Source organism: Lepidochelys kempii, chromosome 3 (genome assembly GCF_965140285.1).
Source record: "Lepidochelys kempii isolate rLepKem1 chromosome 3, rLepKem1.hap1, whole genome shotgun sequence".
Classification (NCBI taxonomy): domain Eukaryota; kingdom Metazoa; phylum Chordata; order Testudines; family Cheloniidae; genus Lepidochelys; species Lepidochelys kempii.
The window spans coordinates 115,720,382-115,745,500 of record NC_136382.1 but is presented as its reverse complement, the minus strand read 5'-3'; the positions used below and the strand labels follow the sequence as shown (position 1 = coordinate 115,745,500).

Genomic DNA, 25,119 nt, shown 5'->3' with positions numbered 1-25,119 from the left:
AGAGACAGGAGTCAAAGTATTTTTCCCCCAACAAGTTTTCTTCTATAATTTGATAGCCCCAATTTTTAATGTTTGGGTTTAAATCTTTTATGTAATTTTTATTTTATTTATATTTTATTTGTATCCTCTGAAGGAAGAAGTTGAGTTACTCCTTTGCTATTGGAAAGGGTTTGAAAATTCTGAGCAGAGGGCCAGTGCAGAGAGCTTTGCATATTTGCTGTGGCAATTCAATGTCAGTATTATGCTGGAATTTTAGTCACATTGATGCCTTACTTTTGCCTGAATTCAGTAGCTACACAAGGAAAGTGTACAATTCATTCCATAGCCTTTCCTGATCACTGAATACAGTCACCGATCCCGAATTCAATCTGGAAATTGTTCTTGAAAATCCTCTCAAATAACTTAATACATACAATCACACAATTGAAGCTTCAGTGTAATCATGTAATTACTTTTTTTTAATTCAGATCTAAAGCTGAATGAGAAGATGTCAATCAACACTGGCAGTTGTCAAGAAGCAAAACTCATTCTCTTGTCTGGAGATTTATCAATAAACAGGGAAACCATTTGCAAGAAGTAAGTTGAAACTACAAAACATGTACACACACTAGAATGAACTTGTGGTTGTACTTTATTTAGTCAGTGAAAATCTACCTTAAAAACAGAAAATAGAAAATCAACATTTTTTTTAACCCATTACATTGGATTAGAGGAAGCTGCAAGCTTGGAGTTTAAGCACAAGCTACAGGTTGCAGCCTGAGTATTTCAGGGGCCAAAGCAATACGCTGGAACAAAGTAGTATCTGGATGTAGAGATATGTTCCTTGCATCATTAGGAAGGTCTTAATGGTGCCATATTTTATAGATGTCTGTTACAAGAAGAAACATTGGTTATACAGTTAACATTTGTTGCATTGCTTAGCTAGACCCAGGATTAATATAAAAAACAAGCAAGATTTAAGCACTTGCTTCTCAGCTTCTACCAACAGACAATTTACATTTTGATAAAAGCTAGCTTTCTTTAAATGATGTTTAGACAAGAAATAACTTTACATATTATTAACAGCTTTGGAACTACAAATGTTAGACTCAGGATTACACAGGTCATGCTATTGTTATTGTTTTACCTGTTGCAGTTATTGCAATATGGCTTAACATACATAGGTATATAATTTTGTACAAACTTAACCGATTTCACATTTGCATGGTGTTATAAAAAGCACAAATAAAGCAAGCAACATAACCTCTGGGAACTGACAGCTATTGTCAGAATTACTTTTGTAATTCATGCCCAAAGACAAGGGGGAAAGCTGCCACTGAGGAAAGAGACTGGATTGTTTGATATCACATTTCTCAACTTTAAACTTTTATATATTTTTCTGTGAGTTAAGAAAAATCTTTATATTCTGCACTCATGGGAGTACTCTGGCAAGTTGCACTGGTGACAATGCAGATTGGCGTCATTTATAATTGGGGCAAAAATAAGGCCCTTCCTGCCATGTTCTTTGTAGGAGAATATTGACTTTTTTTAGACAGCTAAAAGACACTGCTTTTTTCTGTGCATCCCCAGAGTCACATCTGTTAATTATTCCAGCCTCTCCTTTCACTGTTAAACATACACAGTGTGTGTGCACGCATGTGCATTATGTCAGGTAAAGAGTGAAGATCCTAATTCATTTTAAGTTCAGTATCAAAGTGTCTTGGAGAAACATTTATATGAAGCCTCGAGTCTCACATGTATGACTAACTTCTGTTAAAATATGAGTGAGCTGAAAGAAGGGATTCAAAGGTTCTGAGCATTAGGTTGTTCTTTAGGGTTAAGGTGTCCTAGGTTAAATTTTTTTACTGCAGCATCATCTGCCTGTAGTACAAGTTACTAAAGACCTGCTCTTAACTCAGAATAGTTTCCCAATTTTGGGATTGAAGTGATATTCAACTACAGTTAAAACCTTCAAGGGGAAAAAGAAAAAAAAAAAAAAAAGACAGACTTTCAGAGAAATTTTAGCAGATAATTAAATGTGTGTTGTTTTTTTTTTTGTTTTGAACAGAGTTCTGGGCTAAGCACTTTTGAGTGCTGTTACAGAGAGTAGCAAGGGGGTGAGGGGAAAGATGGTAAAAATGAAGAAAAGTAAAACTAATCTTTTAAACAAAAATCCATTCAACCCTCCATTTTCTCATGTACCCTAAAATGTCCAGAAGATAGCTATAAACATTTCACATAACTAGATATTTCTGCAGAAATTACTTTCTGTGTTACTAACTCCTGATGACCAATAGCTCCCTGCTCCAATACGTTGTCATGAAATCCTTTGAGCATAGTCCCACTGTACTTGGCATAAACCAACCACCTGATATTTGGAATTCTCATTTAGCAATTACAGCACAAGGATCTGGTCACTTTTCAGCTCAAGACTAAGGCCATGTCTACCCTGGCACTTACGTCGGCAAAACTTTTGACGCTCAGGGGTGTGAAAAAAACCCAGACCTCTGAGCAACAGAAGTTTTGCCAGCATAAATGCTCGGGTACACAGCACTATGTCCCGCCAACATAGCTACTGCCACTCGTTGAGCTGGTTTTAGATCAACGGGAGAGCTCTCCCTCATAGGCCCAATGCGGCTACACGAGCAATCTTATAGCAGCACAGCTGTATTGGTACAGCTGTGCCATTGTAAGCTTGCAAGTGTAGACATGGCCATATTTTGTTAGTAGATGCTGTGCAAGATGTGTTGTTTTATACACATTTCAGGAGAAACCCATATCTGCTTGCCAGAGGTGAATTAGTCGACTAACATACTTTTTCTGAGTAACAAGCTGCAAGTTGCAGAAAACCACCACCAGATGGTGCAATCACAACAGTGTAATCCATCACATTTCTTTGCTTGCACACTGTGCAGCCCCAGACAGTGGGAGGCACCTGCTGTATCAAGAACATTTGGTACACTAATAGAAACAGTTCATTTTAAAATAAATTACTATACAGATAGGATAATGAAGTTATTGGTCAACATCTTGCTCAACCAGAATGGTGTGAAGTTCACAAAGTGCAACGTATAACATTTATTTTAGAAACCAGATCTAAAACTACTGACGACCCACCATGCTTGTTCTGTGCCTAGAAGGTCGATTACAGAATACTTTAGACATTTAATAATTGTTCAGTTACCAGTTATTTAATATTTCAAGCCTGCCCAGTTTTACGAATGCACTGATCTATACTTGTAACTTTATACCTGACAAAATTGGGAAATATTTTGTTCCAGGTTTGCCAAGTCTTAATTAAAACCAACAGAGCTAAGTATAAGCAAAGATTTTATTTAAATCATTTTCAGAAATCACAATCTGCCAAATGTACATGAGCATAATGAAACACACTGTTCTGAAAGAAGTGGGCATAAATATGGAGCGGACATAATCCAGTATCTATCAAAATATTTTTTTAAAAAGAACATGTCTCATTTCATGGCACTTGTGTGGTCCAGGAGACAAGGGGTAACATTAGAATGCAAAAATAAGAACAGTTAATCCTTTTCTTCATAAAGCTGAAATACTTTGTCTCAGAGATTTAAGCACAATAATTTCTTGAAATCGCCATTTCAAGGTTGCTCAACAATTTGAAATGGATAAATGTGTAACTCTTAAGGACTTCCAGCTTCCACCAGGTGCTGTCAGAAAAATCAAACTGCAATAAAGTGAACTTTAAATGTTTTCAATAAAATTATAGTGCACTTCCTATAGAGGAAGTGATGCAAAATTAACTTCTGCCTAATAATTTCCATCAGTAGGTTTCCAAATAGTAATTGTACCTTTCGATCATGAATGTTCTTTTATGGAAGCAGTAACAACAACTAGAATAATGCCTTAAATATCAGTTCTTACACCCTTCCACTGCGTGGAAAACCTGCCTAAATTTCATGAAGATCATTTGTGGCCAGCTGTAGCTCACACACAGTGCTTCACCATGGTCACATGCACTTAGTCTCATACACTTAGTCTCATATAGTGATGCAAATGTATATCATTTTGTATTTTTAACGTAAGATAGAGAAAATATACATTAAAATCAGAACTGGGTTTATGATATACATATAAATACACCAAGAATTACACTCCAGTTTTGGAAGCATGTTAGAAGGGGGAAATCTGGAACAATAGAAACTGGGCATTGCCAATAGGTTATGGAAATCATTTAAATCAAAGACATCACTTTTTTTCAATCATTTCATCAAACAAAAATACAGAAGTCTTGAAAAGAGGAAGTGTTAACATCCAAGAGTAGAGGGTGGCTAAAGCTCCTGATATTGCCTCAGGATTGTCAGCTGCTCTCAAGGAATGACATCAGCTATTGATGGTCTAATCTCACAATTCAGAAACATTGGTCTACAGACCAATCAGCAGGTTCCACTTTCTGCTCTTTCCTTCTTCACATTCTGGTCTCTCCAAATGTAACACACACATTTAACAGAATGGCTGAAATAAAAAAACAAATATATTAACAAAGCCTTATCAATCACAAATTTCTCTTTCAAGTAATTTCTACTCTCCCTCAGAATTTCCTTAAGTGGTGAGGCTGTTTTTCAGGAGTGGTATTGAAGAGAGACCTCATCAACCCAGTTAACATCCTCCAGTTTAAAAAGAAAATGCTGAGCTAAACACAACTGACGGTAAGGGTGACCTGTGACCATTACCTCCCCTTAAAGAGAATTCACTCGAAAATCCGAACACCTAGAAAAATTTCACCTCCTCACATGAGGGGTTGTGAGCTGTCAGCCTCCATCCCCAAATCCCGCTTCGCCTCCAGCATTTATAATAGTGTTAAATATTTTTAAAAAGTGTTTTAAATGTATGGGGGGGGAGGGGAATCGCACTGAGAGGCTTGGTGTGTGAAAGGGGTCACCAGTCCAAAAGTTTGAGAACAACTGCCCTAAATCATTATCTTGGAATAATGATAATTGTTATACCAGGCAATTGTTTAAGTGGGATTCCACTGAATCAAAAGTCAGACCTTTCTGCTGGAACAAGGCTGTACTGAGCAACATCTTAGGATGTGCTGGAACGGGGAGCCAGATGGAGAAAGCAAAAGGATTATAGGGCAACACAGCATGGGAGTTTTCCCTTTGCCCTTCCTGTGCATCTCCCAAAGCCCAAAATGAAGGGTGCCCGGACTCCTGGGGGGCCTTAGGAAGTACACAGGAGTTGGGCTCCCTTAACCATTTTAAAGAGACAAGGTGGGTGAGGCAATATCTTTTATTGGACCAACTTCTGTTGATGAGAGAGAGACAAGCTTTCGAACTTACAAAGAGCTCATCTTCAGGTCTGTGAAAGGTACTGAGCAACAGAGCCAAATGCAAGGTGGAACAGATTGTTTAGCATAAGTAGTTAGCACATAGTGTAAGAGACCATTCAAGGTAGAGTGGCCCATTAACCTCTGCAGTCATAGGACAAAAAGAGGAGGTTAGTGGGTTACAGATAGGTAAAAAGCCATAAATCCAGTGTCTCTCTTCAGTACATGATTTTTACCCACTAACAGAGTTAGGAATTTAAGCTCCCAGGCTCACCTTTTAAAAGCCCTGAGAGCCTTTAGATTGAGGGGGAGATATAGGAATACAGTGACAAGCCTCGTAGACCCCCATTCTACCCTTGTTGCATGCCCCCCCATTCTGCTGCCTCCACAAAACCTTCTTCACTATTCTCTCAGTTGCCCCATTTTCTCCAGTGAACACTCCCCACACCCCACTGACCACATTTGTACCATCTTCTTCACAGCCCTCCTTTAGCTCCACACCCTGGTCAGCCCACTCACAACACAACACAACACCCTCATTACATGCACACTCACACACCCCTCCTGCAGAACTCCTAAGATTCATAGAAATGGTGCACCTAAGGAAATCCAGGGGGAGGGTAGCAGGAGACATGAGGGAGCAGCAGAACATGGAGGCACACCCTAAACAGATGTTCTAAATCTAAAATCTGGAAAAAAAAAAGTGTTAGAAGAATTTTCAAGGGTGATGATCACTACATTTTCATTTCATTTTCATTGTTTTCAACAGCGTGTGTCTGATTAACCTCAGTACTGGTAAACATTCTCTTTTCTACATTCAAGTTACCCTAGTGATTGGATTATAAGTGACCTTAGACTCCTGCGGTCATTTGACAGCCTATTGTAACCTCTTCTGGATTGAGGTATCATTCTGACATTACTAATTTAAATCTGAAGACTTAAAATTGGAATGTAGCCACCAAAACTTTGTCTTGTACTCTACATCAGAAATAGGAGACCTGAAAAATCAGTTAAACTATCTCTCTCTCTTCTGTTCCATGGTTTTTTATGAAAATGGCAAAAAGTGATTAACACAATTTAAGATACCATAATTCAGTAACTCTTTGTCCAACTAACTTCATATTTGGGGAAGACAGATAAATGGGCCCTCTTCCAAATTACCCTGGAAACTCAAATGCTTCACCATGAGCTAACCCATTGTAGAATCCATGCAAATTTTCTGGGCATAAACAGCTCAACTTGAACTTTCACCTTCTCCAGTTTGTTTCAGTTCTTAGAATCATAGAATATCAGGGTTGGAAGGGACCTCAGGAGGTCATCTAGTCCAACCCCCTGCTCAAAGCAGCACCAATCCCAATTTTTGCCCCAGATCCCTACATGGCCCCCTCAAGAATTGAGCTCACAACCCTGGGTTTAGCAGGCCAATGCTCAAACCACTGAGCTATCAAAGGCAAGTCAACACACAAGTCTGTATAGCTGGATTATTCTAGTTAAAGATACTGTTTAAATTCTGAAAGCTATTTTGACATGTTAATTATTTTTAACACTCACATCGCAGAAGCTTAAATGACATGGCTGCACTGATTTGTTATTATCAGGTGGCTCATAATTATCCAGCACTGACTGGAGTTTTATATAAGAGGTGGCTGTATTTCCCTACTGTGTTTGTAGAGCTTTTAGAGTTTTTCTACACTGAAGGGATTCTTTTTCAGTACTTCATCCCTTGTTTTCATTTCCTAGAAGAATCCCCACCTCACTCGGAGTTCTTGCTCTGTTCTTGCTCTGAAGAGAATACTTTTCTCACTTCCACAGAACTCTAATACAACAGAAAGGTGGTGGCATCACAGCCTCATTATCCCAGTTTGCTTCACAGTTTGTACTGGCTTTTGCACCGCTGCTTTCCAGCCAAACAGGACGGCTGGGTACCAGTAGCAAGGTAAGCAGGGTCACATTAGGAACATAAGCTGAGAAGGAGGAAACTCCCAGCAAAGGATGAGTAGGTGTGAGTTTTTCCTTTCAAGAGTCCTGAAAGCAGACCCATCTTCCAGTGGCTAGAAACCGGCCCTCCTCCCAGGTGTCCAACACTCAAGTGGCTACCTCTTAAGCTTGGAAATTAGCCAGTTCCCTGGTTACATTTTTCTGGAAATCTCAGTTCACATCCTAACATAAATTAGGACAGCTTAACACTGATTTACACCAGTTGATGATTTGGCCTCTAATTTTCAGAGGCAAAATGACAATGGCAATAGAAACGCTTAGAACTTCTGTTTTCTGTCTCATTCCATATCAACAGTTTAGTCCTGAGCCAGAGGAAAGACAGCCACTACTGAATTATCAGCATTGTCTGCAGCAACTGGGTTTTCCTTGGAAGTCTCCCATCCAAGTACTGACTAGATACGGATCAACTTGCTTAGCTTGTAAGGTGACAGTAATATAGCTGCATGTCCCATATTACCTCCAGGATTATTACTGGAATTCCCCCCTATTCACTGATGAGCGAAGACTGAAACAAGAAGTGGAGCAAACTCTCACTGTACTACCCAAGTAGGAGAGCACGGCTCCCCCAAGGCAGAAAGAGGAGGAATAGCTCTCTCACTGTGTTTAGAAGAGAAACAGTGCTGTGCTGCACCTGAATAAAAGCGTTCTGATTTTCCAAGGTGTTGAGTGTGCACAGCTTCAGTTGGCACTGATGGGGGACAGCAGGTGAAGGATAATACAGTAGGCAAGTGGAGAATAATTACCCAGGAAGTTGACTAGTACAGCTGTTCAAGACCTCTGCTTTACATCTCATCCAAAAAGATTTGTTGCTTCTGCTGAATAAAAGTGGCCTCATTTTCAGAGGTGCAGGTTCTCTTGTTGACAGTGGAACCCATGATTACTCAACAACCTTGAAAAATAAGGCTCCTTATTTACATTTCTAGATAGGAACATAATGGCCATACTGTGTCAGACCGATGCTCCAGCTGGCCCAGTTGCCTGTCTTCTGACCATGGCTAATGCCAGGTTCCCCAGAGGGAATGAAAGAACAGGCAAGCAATGAGTAATCCATCCCCTGTTGTTCACGCCCAGCTTCTGGCAATCCGAGACAAGGGACACCCAGACCATGTGGTTGCCCCGACCATCTTGGCTAATAGCCATTGATGGACCTATCCTCCATGAACTAATCTACTTCTTTTTGGAACCCCATTATAGTTTTGCCCTTCACAACATCACCTGGAAATGAGTTCCACAGGTTGACTGTCCATTGTGTGAAGAAGTACTTCCTTTTGTTTTAAACCTGCTGCCTATTAATTTCATTGGGTGACCCTGGTTGGTTTTTTTAATTATTATTAAGGAGTAAATACTGCTTCCTTATTCACGTCCACATCATTCACGATTGTATAGACCTCTATTATATCCCCCTTAGTCATCTCTTTTCCAAACTGAAAAGACCCAGTCTTTTTAATCTCTCTGTATACAGAAGCTGTTCCATACCTTTCATCATTTTTGTTGCCCTTCTCTATACCTTTTAAAATTCTAATAAACTTTTTTGAGATGTGGTGACCAGAACTATCCACAGTATTCAAGGTGTGGGCGTACCATGGAAATATATAATGACACAATGATATTGTGTGTCTTTATTAGCTATCCCTTTCCTAATGGTTCCTAAGATTCGGTTAGCTTTTTTCACTGCCACTGCCCCACTGAGTGGATGTTTTCAGAGAACTATCCACAATGACTCCAAGATCTCTTTCTTGAGTACTAACAGCTGATTTAGATCCCATCATTTTGTAGGTATAGTTGGGATTGTTTTCCAATATGCATTACTTTGCATTTATCAACATTAAATTTCATCTGCCAATTGGTTGTCCAGTTTTGTGAGATCCCTTTGTAACTCTTTACAGTCTGCTTTGGATTTAACTATCTTGAGTAATTTTGTACCTTCTGCAAATTTTGCCACCTCATTGTTCATCCCTTTTCCCAGATCATTTATATGTTGAACAGCACTGGATCCAGTTTAGATCCCTCCATTCTGAAAACTGACCATTTATTTCTACCCTTTGTTTTCTTTTAACCGGTTACTGATCCATGAGATCCTTCCCTCTTATCCCATGACTGCTTACTCTGCTTAAGAGCCTTTGGTGAGAGACCGTGTATTGCAGGGCAGTGGTATAAAACCTTTGGATGCCCTGCTAAAGAGCCAGCTTCCCCCTGCTTCCCTGTAGGGTGGCCGGGTACGTGGGCCAAGTCCCTTAGCCGGGAGCCCAGCTGCAGGCCCTAATGAGGGCGGGCTCAGTGTAATCTGCTGAGACAAGTGGAACCCGCTGGGCTGCTGACTGGGAAGAAATATAAACCCAGGGAAGAGCTCAAGGGGGTAGGCTAGCCAGGCAGGATAGGAGGGTTGAGGCTCTGTCTCTGCTGGCTGACACAAGCCTCAAAGGCCAAGGGACCCAGTGAGGGGTCGGAGCGGGGACCGGTGTTGGGAGAAATTGGGACTGTACAGCCCCTGTAAATAAAAACACGGGTGAAGCACCTGCAAGAGGTGTCCGAGACCCTTTCTTTTGCCAGCCCAAGCACAGAGCGCAGGGACAAGGGGAAGAAAACTTGTGCCGCCCTGTGACACCGTGTCAAAGGCTTTCTGAGAGTCCAAGTACACTGTATCCACTGGATCACCCTTGTCCAAAGAATTCTAATAAAGATTGATGAGACATGATTTCCCTTTACAAAAGGGGTGTTGACTCTTCCCCAACAGATTGTGGTCATCTGTGTGTCTGGTAATTCTGTTCTTTACTATAGTTTCAACCAATATGGGTCTAGGTGTCTCAAGTTAGGCAAAATAATCTGAAAATCTGGTCCCTGGTTTGCAATCCTGAGGAGGTCTTCGACGTTTGCAAAAGGCACTACACAAGGCACTACACAGTATCAAATCAGTAACTATGAAAAAATGAAAAGATTCTGAATAATTCTACCAAAAATAAGTAATGAAAATGCTACTTACATTGGGCCTCAAGATTTGGTGAGCTCTGACTTTGATTGTGGACTCCCACAAGATGCATATTCTTGATTATTTACATCTTCCTCTGTGTGTCTCTTCATGTCTTCCACTGGTTGGCTATGTTTGTCTTCCTTCCTTTCTATATGTGTTTGCTGAATCATATATTTCTCTTGGGTGGCCACAGTCTGCCCAGCTTCATTTTCCTTTAGCTTTGGTTGGTCTGTTCTTGTCTCTTTGGATAAGTCTTCTGAAACACTCATATCTATCGCTGATTTTTGAGCCCCTAAACTTTCACTTGAAACACCTTCAGGGACAGCTATAATCTTTCCTGAATCCTGAATTTCTCCTTCTTTTGACAAATCAGAAATTAATGGCACATCTTCAGTTTGTTCTAGAGTAGCTTGTTTCTCTGCAGACTGTGTTAAAATAGTATGTTTGACTGTACTTGGTTGCTGGAACTCTTGTTCTTTACCCTCTATTGTCTTTTCACCTTTTACAAGAAGCTGCTGATGAGCCTGTACACTTTCCTGAACTTCAGATATATTTATACCTTTTTGACTTCCATCTGCTGATTCAATCTGCTGCTGTGATTCAGATGCCATGCACACAGCAGCTGGCTCTTCTGTTCTCTCAAGTTTGTCAACAGCAGTCTGAATGATCTTTAATACAATTTTTGTACTCTGAGATTCTACAGTGACAGACTGAACAATATCTTTTTCGAATTCTACGTGGGTTAGAGATGGGCTTTTTTTATCTTGAGAAACTATTTTTTTCTCAGCTTCTTCCCTACACTCTGACTGTGTTGCATCATCCACGTAATCTTTTTTGACCAAATCAGGTTGTGTACAGCTTGTTGCTGCCTCAGTTATTCCATTCACGATTGCAGCGGTCATCTCTGATACTGACATTGTTGCAGTTTCTTCACTCCTACCGCCCGCAGCCTCAAATCCTGAATGAGCAATGGTAACATCTTGGACTAGATCAGAAAACAGTTTTTCAGGCACTGCTGCTAAAGGCTTCAAAGTTTCAGCTGAGCTTTCCATAGATGTTACAGTTTCTGCAATGATTTGTTCTTCAATTGCTGCAGCTGTTACAGGCACAGATGCTTTCTGAGCCTCCGAGCTTTCAACACTAGGAATGGGTGAGCCAGTATCTTCCAGCTGCACAGCTAAAATCTCTTGCTGCACTGGAGTCAAATAAAGTTTATCCCCACTTGCAAGTTCCAATTTTCCAGATTCAAACGAATCTTTTTCAATTTCCATCATTAGCTCAAACTTGGTTTCCTCTCGCTGATTGTCATTTGAACTTGTAGCAGGCAGCAGAAGTATTTGTTTTGCTTCCATGGGCTCCTCTTTATCTCCCATTTCATATACAGGCAGTTCTTTAGGACTCTGTAGAGGGGCCCCATTTACAACTGCCCCCGGGTATTCTGATTCTAATTTAGATGGGGCATCTTCTACATCATTCTGCATGGGAGCCTCAGCTGCAACTGCTTCAGTGTGTTCTGATTCTAAGGTAAGCGCAGCATCTTCTACCTCTCTCTTCACAGGTGCCTCAGTTACCCCACTCTGCACGGCAGCCCCAGTTACAATTGCGTCTGTGCATTTTGATTCTAAGGAAAGCAGGGCATCTTCCATCTCACTCTGCATAGGAATCTCAGTTCCCTCGCTCTTCATGGTGGTCTCTAGAGCAGTGATTTCTGTGCATTTTGATTCTAAGGTAAGCATGGAATCGTGCACCTCGTTCTGCACTGTGGCCGCAGGGGCAATTTCTTCCACCTCATTCTGCACTGTGGCCTCCTCAGTTACCTCACTCTGCACAGTGGCCTCAGCAGCAATTGTTTCTGTGCATTCTGATTCCAAGAGAAGCACGGCATCTTGCACCTCACTTGCCAGTGCTTCTGTGCATTCTTTTTCTACAATATGCGCGGCATCTTCCACCCCACTCTGCACAGCGGCCTCAGTCACATCCCTCTGCATTGGAGCCTCAGATGAAACTGTTTCAGTGCATTCTGATTCTAAGATAAGCACAGCATCTTCCATCTCTTTCTTCACAGGAGCCTCAGTTACCTCACTCTGCATCACCCCCTCAGTAGCAATTCCTTCCACCTCACTCTGCATGGTGGCCTCAGTCACCTCCCTCTGTACAGTGGCCTCAGTGCCCTTTGATTCCAAGCTAAGCATAGCATCTTGCCCCTCACTTTGCACAGAAGCCTCAGTCACATCACTCTGCACTGGAGCTTCAGCTGCAACTGCTTCAGTGCATTCTGATTCTAAGATAAGCACAGCATCTTGCACCTCTTTCTTCACAGGAGCCTCAGTTACCCCACTCTGCACAGGGGCCTCATCTACAAGTGCTTCTGTGCTTCTTGGTTCTAAGGCCTCCCTGGCATGTTCCCTTTCACTCTGCACTGGGATGTCAGTCCCCACACTTGGTATGGGGGACTGAGCTGCAGTTGCTTCTGAATGTTTTGATTCCAAAGTGAGCATGGCATCTTCTGCCTCACTCTGCAAAGGGGCTTCTGTTACAGTTACTTTCATGCATTTTGATTCTAAGTTAGGCACCATGTCCACCACTTGTTTAAATTCCTGGGACAGCTCAAGCTTTGCTTCATGTGTTTCACTTTCAGATCCATCCACTTCCGGAGCATCTTCATCTGTGATTTCACCTGGAATTATTTCTATTAAATTCACTTTGGCCCCTTCAGTTGAAATTTCTTGTTGTTTTACTACTGTAACATACTCAGCTTTCACTTCATGTTCTGCATTGGTAGTTATTGTGACACCACTGTAAAATTCCTCCTCTTTCAATTTACATTTCTCTAGAATCCTTTCTACTTCAGACGTTTCTTCATGTCTTTCTATAAATGCTTGTTCAGTTTCTTGCCACTGACTTTCATCTGCCAATCTATCCAGACTTTTAGCTTCTTCTGTGTGTTCCTTCATCACTGCACACTTTTCACTCATCTCTGACACTTCCTGTAGAACACTTTCGTCAGCTTCATTTCTACCTTGAACACTTCCTGCACTTTCCATATGTTGAATGTCAGCCTCTTTAGGTTCTTCTTTCTTTAAGGACTGTTCAACCAACACAGTTTCTTTGCATATGACTGTAACTTCATTAGCTTCATCTTTCATTTCAGATCCAATTTTCTGCACTGACTGAATGACTGTTACAGTTCTTTCACTAATCATCTGTACTTCATCTGATAGCTTCACTCTTTCTACAACTTCCTCTAGAATGTCCTGTGTTTGTTTATTTAATTCTTCTAAATTTTGCTCAGTCCCTTCTAGCTCTTGCACAGGTGTAACTTCTTCTGTAGTATCTGGGGATTCAGTTAACTGTGACACAGCAGAAACCATTTCAGTCGTCTCCTCTGCAAGGGATACTTCTGTGGCTTCTTCACCACAGGAAACTTCTGTTGCCTCTTCCAGTGCTGTCAATGCTTCTGAGGTTAACTCCAGCTCACTTACTATAGTATCATCACTAATATCCTTTCTCAACTCTGGCAAAGTTTTAGTAACCACCACTGTCTTTTCTACAACAACTTCAGTTTCAAATATCTGCTCAGTTTGTTCTTCATCATCTTTTTCCTGTTCAATGGACTCTGTCACAGTAGCAGATATCCAAGATGGTGACCTTTCTTCAATACTGGTAACTGCTCTCTCTCCCTCTACAACAGTCACAGTAACTGCATGAACCAGTCCTTCATTAGATTGTTCAATAATTAAGGTATCTTCTAATTTTTCAGCTCTCTTTTCATCTAAACTTTCTACCCTTATTGCCTCAGCTTGTGTTGCTTGTTGGGCCTCAATTTTCTCTTGTTCAGCTGCTTCGTACTCAGATAAAGGAACAACAGCTGGAACATCAGAGTCTTCTTCATTGGTTTCTGTCATCTCTTCTCCAGCTTCCTCAACACAAGCTTGTTCTGGCTTCCCATCTGACTTTTTCTTCCGACGACCAGGTATTAATTTTTTTAATGAAACCCATGTTTCTTCTTTTCCAGGTTCACCATCTGAAGTAGAATGTTCTATGCTGGAAACTAACACAGATTCTTCAGTTCTTTCTTCCATTTTGGTTTTGGATTTTCTTCTTGGAGTGACTAGCCTTTTAAATGATTCCCAGGTTGAAACACCCTCTCCTTCAGATGGACTCCCAGCTTGTTCTGGTGAGGAACTTCCTTGTCCTTGATCACTTTCTTGGGAACTAGTTAGGATCATGTCTGGTGCAGTTTCTTTGCTTTGGCCAACTTCATCTATTTTTTGGCCTTCTTGAGCAAGCCTCTGTCCTACTTCCTCATCAGAAGAGGACGATTTCCTAGCTCTTTTCTTAGAGGAGCCTACACAAATTAAGGCTTCCCATGATACAGAAGTATCAACCTTTCGTTTTGGCTCTTCTATGCTTTTTTCTAGCTTCTGCTCCTCACCATTTACTTTAGTTTCTTCCTGATTTTCAGAGACTGCACTTTCAGTAGAAGACAAGGTAGCACTCTTTGCCTTATCAATTTCTTCTTCTTTGTCACTTTCAGAAGGCCTTCTGACACGTTTCTTGGGAGTCACCATCTTTTTAAATGATGCCCAAGGAGTTACACACTCTCTTTTCCTCTCTACATCTGAAATTACTCCTTCAGTTTCAGTGACCCGCGTTGCATCTGTGGCTTTCTCCACAGAAGGAGGCTCTGTTGATTCTTCAGGTGAAGAGGCAGAGCTCTCTGCCTTTTGTTCTTCTGGACTTTCTGGGGAATCAGCTAAATGTTGAATTTGTTCTGCTTGTTCCCCTGGCTTAGTTTCTTCTCTCTTTCCTTTATGTTTCTTTCCAGAAAGCTTCTTTAAGCCAGTTCCTGTAAAAAGTTTCTTTAAGGGGCTGCCTTGCACTTTGGCTCTTTCTTGTGATGACAACAGTTCAACCTCAGTTGTGATGCCGTCTAGAGGCTTACATGCAGCTGCATCTTCAGTGCTTGGTTCTGTTTGCTTGATGTGGTCGTCTACTACTATGCATACTGTTTCTTTGGCTTGTATTTGTTCCTCAGTGGGTTGAATTTTTTGTAGCTCACCATCTCCTTCAACTGATTGTTCAGAAGCTGAGGAGGGCATCTGTTCTATCTTTACCTCTTTCTCTTCTGTAGTGCTAACATGAACGTCTTCCTCTGTCTCTAACTTTTCATCAAAGATTTCAGTTGCCAGTGGAGCTTTTGGTTCAGATTTCTCAATTTTTTCACCAAATACTTCTGCTGTCTTTGGAGCTACAGGTTCATATTCTTCTTTAGATCTGCCTTTAGATTTTTCTAATTTTTCACCAAATATTTCCATGGTCATGGGAGCTGGTAGTTCAGATTTCTCTTCAAAGTGTATTTCAACTTTTTCTTCTAAGGATATTTTACATTCTTTCACTGGTTTTGGTTTTTCTTCAGGAGATAGGTCTACTTTTTCTTCAAAGGACAGTTCAGATTCCTTGTTTACACTTTCAGTGGTCTCTTGTGGAAGTGACTGTTCAGAAGGAATAACAACTTCCTCCTTCAAACTTGCTTCTACTGGGATCTCTGCCACTTCCCTTTCTTGCTCTTCCTTTTCTTTCTCAGTTTTCTCCTTCTCACTTGCTTCTACTGGGATCTCTGCCACTTCCCTTTCTTGCTCTTCCTTTTCTTTCTCAGTTTTCTCCTTCTCACTTGCTTCTGCTGTGATCTCTGCCACTTCCCTTTCTTGCTCTTCCTTTTCTTTCTCAGGAGCCTGCTGCTCATCCTCTTTAGGTTTCCTAAAACTTGTCTTTTTCCTAAACCCAGCCCAACCCTGAGTAAAGAATTTTCTTAGTGGTGATGCGGTTTCATTAACTAATCCATTTGTTGGAGACTCTGATGACTTGCTAGGTTCTTTTTTTCCTTCTGCCTCTTTGTTTCCTTCAGCTTCCTCACTTGGGCTTTCTGCTACCTTTTCAGGAAGAGATTCATCTTTCCTTTCCTCACTTTTTGGTTCTTCAATTTTTTCTGCAGGGTGCGTCACTTCACTTTCTGTTGCTTCCTCCACTGTTTCTATCTTGACTTCTTTATGATCTCCAGCTCCATTTGCTGCCACTTCTTCTTCCTCTTTTTTTACAGTCAGTAGCTGAACAGGTTCAGACTTTTCAGTCTTATCTTTTTTAACAGTAAACTTGAAACCAACAAATTTAAAGACTTTTTTAAATCCGACATCATTAGACTGAGATTCACTGGGCTGTTCTAGCTCTTCTACTTTTTCTTCCTCTGGTGGCAACTGTTCATTAGCTTCTTGAACATCTTTCTGTCCATCTTCCACACCATCCTTATCAGTTGATTCTGGTGGCATGGCTTCCATGTTTTCAGCTAGCTCTTCTTTTACAATCACATTCGCAGGTTCTCTTTGTCCAACTGTATATATATAAAAAAAGGAAAAATCAGATAGAAACAAATTAGATTTACGATAATCTTAATTCACTTAATTATGTATTAAAATCGCTCAAAAGATAATACATACTTCAACTTTTAATACAGAGATGAATTTACATTTTAATGTGATCTTGTAAAATATATATTCCAGTATTATGGTGGCACCTCTTAGGTCTGCTAATTAAGGATTTATCAGTAGTTCTTATTATAAACCTAGTTTCCCCTCTCATTGGTAAGTGAAGAAAATCATGTCTGGATTGGTCTTGTTGCTTGACAGAGGCTCATTCAGAACATTCTAGGCTCACTCTCATTCTTTCTGGGCAAGTGAAGTAAGTTCAGTACTCAGGTTTTGTGTGGATATCAGCTGTTCACTTCAGAAATGCCTCTACTCAGAAGATACACAGGACATTAGTAATTTTTTCTGAAGCAGATGCTCAACCTCTTTCCCAGTATGGAGAAGAACATAGCATCAAGAATGAAAGCACCAATCCTGCAAAGAATGACGCACCAATCCTGCAAACTCACTCTGAGATCTTAAAATCAAATTGGGTTCTTTCCTTTTCCACACATCGCCAGTATTGAAATGTTCTGACGGCTAGATCTTATCTACTCACCAGTGCAACAGCTTATAAAATCAGTGAGGTTGCAGCGGTGTAAAAAGAGTATAGTTTGGCTTGCAGAATCAAAGCTGGTGATGATGCACGAGAAGGCAAAAACCCAGTTTTAATCTCAGATCCTAGCAGCTTTATCTCTGCTTAGCTGCACCCTGGGCGCTGCTCTGGTGGCTTTTTGCCTGCATTAGACAGAGCAGTGCCCCAGTGAAGGCAGAGGACATCTGCTTTAAAAAAATACAGTAGTCTGGGGAGGGAAGGAAAAAGAGAACAAGTACACTCCATCTGGTCTATATTATGCACTTGATGCAATGCATGTCCTCTGGTGCAGCAGTGCTGGTTACAGTATTGGGTGGAGGATAGCCCAGGAACTTCCTGTTCCCTACCACTCTCAGGTCCATGTGCAGAGGGGTGGGCAGAAGAGTACAAGCCCCAAGGAAGCTACTCACTCCATCTCCCTCCTTGTGCAGGTATGGTAGAGTGCACACTGAATGTGGTGCCTTCCACCCTCTTACTCCCCTGCACTGCCACACAAACCAATCACAATTTAGCCCTAAAAAAAAATACAGAATAAAGATATTTATTTTTTTCCCCTTCACAAGAGATTTTCTAGAGCCTTACTTTTTTTATATAAATTATAAGATTTTTATCTATCATTTTAGGTTAGTTTCTGCTTACAATGCACCTTTCTGCACCACATGCTGACACCTGCTTCTGTGCATGTCAGTCTCTGACCCCCCTTCCTGCTTTCCTACGGATCGTCAAAAGGGGCAAATCTCATTAAAGCTTTCCTGCTAAGAGCATTTGGCCTCTAGGTGGAGACAGTTTAGTTTATGCCTTACATAGTGTACAATCAGAATTCTAATAGCCGCTGCAGTCTTTCTGAGTGGAGTGCCAGGGTTCTTGATTTATATAGTACATTATAGTTGTTTAGGCAAAATGTGCCATCGATTGTGTCCTTATTAGTATATTTCCAGTAGGTTAGCAACAACCCAAGAGATACAGCAAATGTGGACTTAAATGCAGTGTATGCACTCTAACGTTTAGACCACAAGATTATAATGCTACCTAATGGGCAAATGCACTTAGCAGGAAAACTAAAATGAAACTTTTGGGGGGTGGGGGGTCGGAGAGAAGAGAGAATGTAAGTAACAGGAAAAGCTCAGTGTCTCCAAAACGCACACAGAAGAAATGAATGCAGGAATGCATTGTCTTCCACTCACAATTACTGATTTATGACAGTTACAGTTATTAAATTCCATATAATCCCATAAGACCTTGTGCTGACCTGGCTGTTGCCTAATGCGGACAATACCAACTTGCAGCTATTTTGCTTTGAAGAAACGCAATCACACAGGACAATCCTGGAGGGTTGGCAACCCTAGACTACAGGGGGAAAAAACATCCAAAACCTGGTATATTATCTCTGCAGTTTAGTGTATTACAGTAATTATAGCACTAGGCTAAAGAGAAAAATAAAAACCACCATATGAACCCATAATCCTAGAAGAACATACTAATTAAGTCAAATATGTAAGTGTTAAATCATGGTTAATCTGGTGGCTCAAATATAATGCTCTACTATTAGGGAGACCCAAACTGAAGCCAGTTTGGCATGGGATTAGGGAAAGTGTCAGGACACGAACAAAATTTTTTACCTTTAGAGAAGATTTACAGGTAAATTATAATAATAAATCCTCACTCCTAGGTCATTGCTTCTAGCATTTGACTACTGGGAATTTTTCCAGCTGGAATTCTAAAACTGTTAACTGCCTAGAAGTGTAGTTATACAGATGACATTCTTTTTCTTCATAAAAAGAAAAGGAGTACTTGTGGCACCTTAGAGACTAACCAATTTATTTGAGCATGAGCTTTCGTGAGCTACAGCTCACTTCATCAGATGTTTACCGTGGAAACTGCAGCAGACTTTATATACACACAGAAATCATGAAACAATACCTCCTCCCACCCCACTGTCCTGCTGGTAATAGCTTATCTAAAGTGATCAACAGGTGGGCCATTTCCAGCACAAATCCAGGTTTTCTCACCCTCCACCCCCCCACACAAATTCACTCTCCTGCTGGTGCTAGCCCATCCAAAGTGACAACTCTTTACATAATCAAGTCGGGCTATTTCCTGCATAGATCAAGGTTTTCTCACATCCCCCCCACCCCCATACACACACAAACTCACTCTCCTGCTGGTAATAGCTCATCTAAACTGACCATTCTCCAGGTTTAAATCCAAGTTAAACCAGAACATCTGGGGGGGGGGGGTAGGAAAAAACAAGAGGAAACAGGCTACCTTGCATAATGACTTAGCCACTCCCAGTCTCTATTTAAGCCTAAATTAATAGTATCCAATTTGCAAATGAATTCCAATTCAGCAGTTTCTCGCTGGAGTCTGGATTTGAAGTTTTTTTGTTTTAAGATAGCGACCTTCATGTCTGTGATTGCGTGACCAGAGAGATTGAAGTGTTCTCCGACTGGTTTATGAATGTTATAATTCTTGACATCTGATTTGTGTCCATTTATTCTTTTACGTAGAGACTGTCCAGTTTGACCAATGTACATGGCAGAGGGGCATTGCTGGCACATGATGGCATAGATCACATTGGTGGATGTGCAGGTGAACGAGCCTCTGATAGTGTGGCTGATGTTATTAGGCCCTGTGATGGTGTCCCCTGAATAGATATGTGGGCACAATTGGCAACGGGCTTTGTTGCAAGGATAAGTTCCTGGGTTAGTGGTTCTGTTGTGTGGTATGTGGTTGTTGGTGAGTATTTGCTTCAGGTTGCGGGGCTGTCTGTAGGCAAGGACTGGCCTGTCTCCCAAGACTTGTGAGAGTGTTGGGTCATCCTTTAGGATAGGTTGTAGATCCTTAATAATGCGTTGGAGGGGTTTTAGTTGGGGGCTGAAGGTGACGGCTAGTGGCGTTCTGTTATTTTCTTTGTTAGGCCTGTCCTGTAGTAGGTAACTTCTGGGAACTCTTCTGGCTCTATCAATCTGTTTCTTTACTTCTGCAGGTGGGTATTGTAGTTGTAAGAAAGCTTGACAGAGATCTTGTAGGTGTTTGTCTCTGTCTGAGGGGTTGGAGCAAATGCGGTTGTATCGCAGAGCTTGGCTGTAGACGATGGATCGTGTGGTGTGGTCAGGGTGAAAGCTGGAGGCATGCAGGTAGGAATAGCGGTCAGTAGGTTTACGGTATAGGGTGGTGTTTATGTGGCCATTGTTTATTAGCACTGTAGTGTCCAGGAAGTGGATCTCTTGTGTGGACTGGACCAGGCTGAGGTTGGTGGTGGGATGGAAATTGTTGAAATCATGGTGGAATTCCTCAAGGGCTTCTTTTCCATGGGTCCAGATGATGAAGATGTCATCAATATAGCGCAAGTAGAGTAGGGGCTTTAGGGGACGAGAGCTGAGGAAGCGTTGTTCTAAATCAGCCATAAAAATGTTGGCATACTGTGGGGCCATGCGGGTACCCATAGCAGTGCCGCTGATCTGAACGTATACATTGTCCCCAAATGTGAAATAGTTATGGGTAAGGACAAAGTCACAAAGTTCAGCCACCAGGTTAGCCGTGACATTATCGGGGATAGTGTTCTTGACGGCTTGTAGTCCATCTTTGTGTGGAATGTTGGTGTAGAGGGCTTCTACATCCATAGTAGCCAGGATGGTGTTATCAGGAAGATCACCGATGGATTGAAGTTTCCTCAGGAAGTCAGTGGTGTCTCGAAGGTAGCTGGGAGTGCTGGTAGCGTAGGGCCTGAGGAGGGAGTCTACATAGCCAGACAATCCTGCTGTCAGGGTGCCAAAGGGCCAAAGGGCACCCTGACAGCAGGATTGTCTGGCTATGTAGACTCCCTCCTCAGGCCCTACGCTACCAGCACTCCCAGCTACCTTCGAGACACCACTGACTTCCTGAGGAAACTTCAATCCATCGGTGATCTTCCTGATAACACCATCCTGGCTACTATGGATGTAGAAGCCCTCTACACCAACATTCCACACAAAGATGGACTACAAGCCGTCAAGAACACTATCCCCGATAATGTCACGGCTAACCTGGTGGCTGAACTTTGTGACTTTGTCCTTACCCATAACTATTTCACATTTGGGGACAATGTATACGTTCAGATCAGCGGCACTGCTATGGGTACCCGCATGGCCCCACAGTATGCCAACATTTTTATGGCTGATTTAGAACAACGCTTCCTCAGCTCTCGTCCCCTAAAGCCCCTACTCTACTTGCGCTATATTGATGACATCTTCATCATCTGGACCCATGGAAAAGAAGCCCTTGAGGAATTCCACCATGATTTCAACAATTTCCATCCCACCACCAACCTCAGCCTGGTCCAGTCCACACAAGAGATCCACTTCCTGGACACTACAGTGCTAATAAACAATGGCCACATAAACACCACCCTATACCGTAAACCTACTGACCGCTATTCCTACCTGCATGCCTCCAGCTTTCACCCTGACCACACCACACGATCCATCGTCTACAGCCAAGCTCTGCGATACAACCGCATTTGCTCCAACCCCTCAGACAGAGACAAACACCTACAAGATCTCTGTCAAGCTTTCTTACAACTACAATACCCACCTGCAGAAGTAAAGAAACAGATTGATAGAGCCAGAAGAGTTCCCAGAAGTTACCTACTACAGGACAGGCCTAACAAAGAAAATAACAGAACGCCACTAGCCGTCACCTTCAGCCCCCAACTAAAACCCCTCCAACGCATTATTAAGGATCTACAACCTATCCTAAAGGATGACCCAACACTCTCACAAGTCTTGGGAGACAGGCCAGTCCTTGCCTACAGACAGCCCCGCAACCTGAAGCAAATACTCACCAACAACCACATACCACACAACAGAACCACTAACCCAGGAACTTATCCTTGCAACAAAGCCCGTTGCCAATTGTGCCCACATATCTATTCAGGGGACACCATCACAGGGCCTAATAACATCAGCCACACTATCAGAGGCTCGTTCACCTGCACATCCACCAATGTGATCTATGCCATCATGTGCCAGCAATGCCCCTCTGCCATGTACATTGGTCAAACTGGACAGTCTCTACGTAAAAGAATAAATGGACACAAATCAGATGTCAAGAATTATAACATTCATAAACCAGTCGGAGAACACTTCAATCTCTCTGGTCACGCAATCACAGACATGAAGGTCGCTATCTTAAAACAAAAAAACTTCAAATCCAGACTCCAGCGAGAAACTGCTGAATTGGAATTCATTTGCAAATTGGATACTATTAATTTAGGCTTAAATAGAGACTGGGAGTGGCTAAGTCATTATGCAAGGTAGCCTGTTTCCTCTTGTTTTTTCCTACCCCCCCCCCCCAGATGTTCTGGTTTAACTTGGATTTAAACCTGGAGAATGGTCAGTTTAGATGAGCTATTACCAGCAGGAGAGTGAGTTTGTGTGTGTATGGGGGTGGGGGGGATGTGAGAAAACCTTGATCTATGCAGGAAATAGCCCGACTTGATTATGTAAAGAGTTGTCACTTTGGATGGGCTAGCACCAGCAGGAGAGTGAATTTGTGTGGGGGGGTGGAGGGTGAGAAAACCTGGATTTGTGCTGGAAATGGCCCACCTGTTGATCACTTTAGATAAGCTATTACCAGCAGGACAGTGGGGTGGGAGGAGGTATTGTTTCATGATTTCTGTGTGTATATAAAGTCTGCTGCAGTTTCCACGGTAAACATCTGATGAAGTGAGCTGTAGCTCACGAAAGCTCATGCTCAAATAAATTGGTTAGTCTCTAAGGTGCCACAAGTACTCCTTTTCTTTTTGCGAATACAGACTAACACGGCTGTTCCTCTGAAACCTTTTTCTTCATAGTATGTTGAGAGGGAGGTTTTATCTGCTTGTAGTCTTCCATTGTTTCCACACCCATATTCATTAATTTCTTAAAATAAATGTGAAAGAAATAAAATGAAAAAAGATATATAAATGCTAAATGACAAAATCTGACCCTGGAGAAGGTGAGCTGAGTTATCACATCACAACTAACAACTGCAACTGAGAAAATTACTTATCTATAATTCTTGTTCTCTGAAGGTAAGTTTATGTGAATAGATTCCTGACCCCTGGAAACTCAAAACTTCCAGAAGTTATTTTGTGGAGATTAACTAGAAAAAATGGGCCTTGTGTAGTCATTTATACTAGTGTAAAGTGGGTATAAAACAGAACCATGGTGTTTGAGTAAGCATTTTGCCCGGGGGTAAATGATTACTCAAGGTGTTGGACACAAGTGTACATTGTACACAAAATGATGCTAGCTTCAAAATTTTGGCATAAATTGCAAAAATTCCACCCCGACCCGCAAAATCCATCAAAATCACCAGACAGAATAAATTAGAGCACTCCCAACTTTACTTAGAAGGGTCAAACTTGGTTTCTTGCTAGGAGAATAAGTTCAAGCAATAATGCTTCAGAAAAGAATGCAGAGAAATCAGCCTAGTGGGGTAAGGCAGATATCCTACGTAGGAAGCAGGCATTTCTCTTACTCAGAGTGACTTAATATGACCTTGAAGCTGTAAGCATGCCAAGGAGCAAAATGAGAGATGCAATTAGACCAGTGCTTCAACCGGAGACAGGGAAGGTAGTAGTGACTCCGCTTTCCTTCCCACCCACTGGGACTGTAAGTAACTCAAAAGTTTCTCTTTTCCTACCCTCAATCTCCCCTTCAGAGCTGTAATCACCCTCCCCCTCATTTTGCTTTTATTTTCCAACTTTTAAAACATTATCTTTTCCAATCACCTCCTCAACTTTAAAAACTAAATTAAACTCAAATTCGGAAGATAGCTTAATTTCTCCACCTTTACAGCAAATTTCAGTTTGTTGGACTTGGTAGGAAGGGTAGTTCTGGCTCTTGTCACTACTGTCAGAGTCAAGAGGAAAACTGGTAAGTCTCATGGTTGTCCCATATATCACTCAAGCTTGGAGATATAGCAGAAGAGCTCGGACTGCCTTGAAACCCTGGATGCATGGTCAGTACCACGTACCTCTTCCAGCTCCTCCCAGATATCATCCCAATGCCTACTCCCTCTCCCCTCTTCTATATCATCAGCTCCAAAATCCTGCTGCAGCAGGGGAAAAAAAAAAAAAAGTTGTTGATAGGCAAGTTATTAGAAGTTTGCCATTGCTGACCAAAAAAAAAAAAAAAAAAAATCAATCCCCAAGTCAAAGTAATTTTTGAGGTTAGCATGATGCTGCACTGGTGTCAAATGGAACAAAAATTGGTTAGATCACTCCTGATCCAGAGGCTGCATGCTGAAGAGCTGTTAGGGTTTGAAAAATTTACCAGACACCTACTATTCTGAGAACTCTCTCCATTAATGAGAGGTAGATGATAAATTCAACTACAATGGAAGGGAGAAGTTTCACCGCATCAGATACGAGGCAGTCAGCACACTGCTATTGGGAAGTGAAAGGGGCTGGTATTTCTATTAGACTATTGTCTCTGATCCCTGCCAGACCGTTATCATATTTCAGATCTGCATTTGGCTAAAAAAGATCTTGTAAAATTTGAAAATCCACTTTTGCCTAGCTCCTGGGAAAATTTTTCTGTCCCTTCCCCTCTCTACTATCCTGGCTTGTATGAAAGTGACCAGAAGGTGCAGGAGGAGGAAGCGCGTCATTACTCTATCGCTCCCTTCCCTGGTATGATGATATGGCTAAGTGAGGGGCATACAGGAGTCACAGTGGAGTTGCCATGCTCATTTCACAACTAAACTTTCATTTAAAAAAACAAAAACACACCCCTCTCCCCACCATGAAGGCCTCCTTACTCACACCCTCAGCTTCCAAGAGGTTAATGGC

General features: G+C 41.6%; 1 protein-coding gene across 1 annotated transcript in view; it reads right to left on the bottom strand.

Annotated features, from left to right (window-relative positions):
• Positions 1-613: 613 nt before the first annotated feature.
• AKAP12 (A-kinase anchoring protein 12) overlaps positions 614-25,119 on the bottom strand; it is a 136,801-nt gene continuing 112,295 nt past the window's right edge. Inside the window, exons 3-4 of the mRNA XM_073337656.2 lie at positions 10,260-16,635; positions 614-4,467 (exon numbers count right to left, since the gene is read on the bottom strand). Coding sequence (XP_073193757.2) covers positions 10,268-16,635 — 6,368 coding nt within the window. The 3' untranslated portion in view covers positions 614-4,467; positions 10,260-10,267. The remainder of the gene's footprint in view (positions 4,468-10,259; positions 16,636-25,119) is intronic.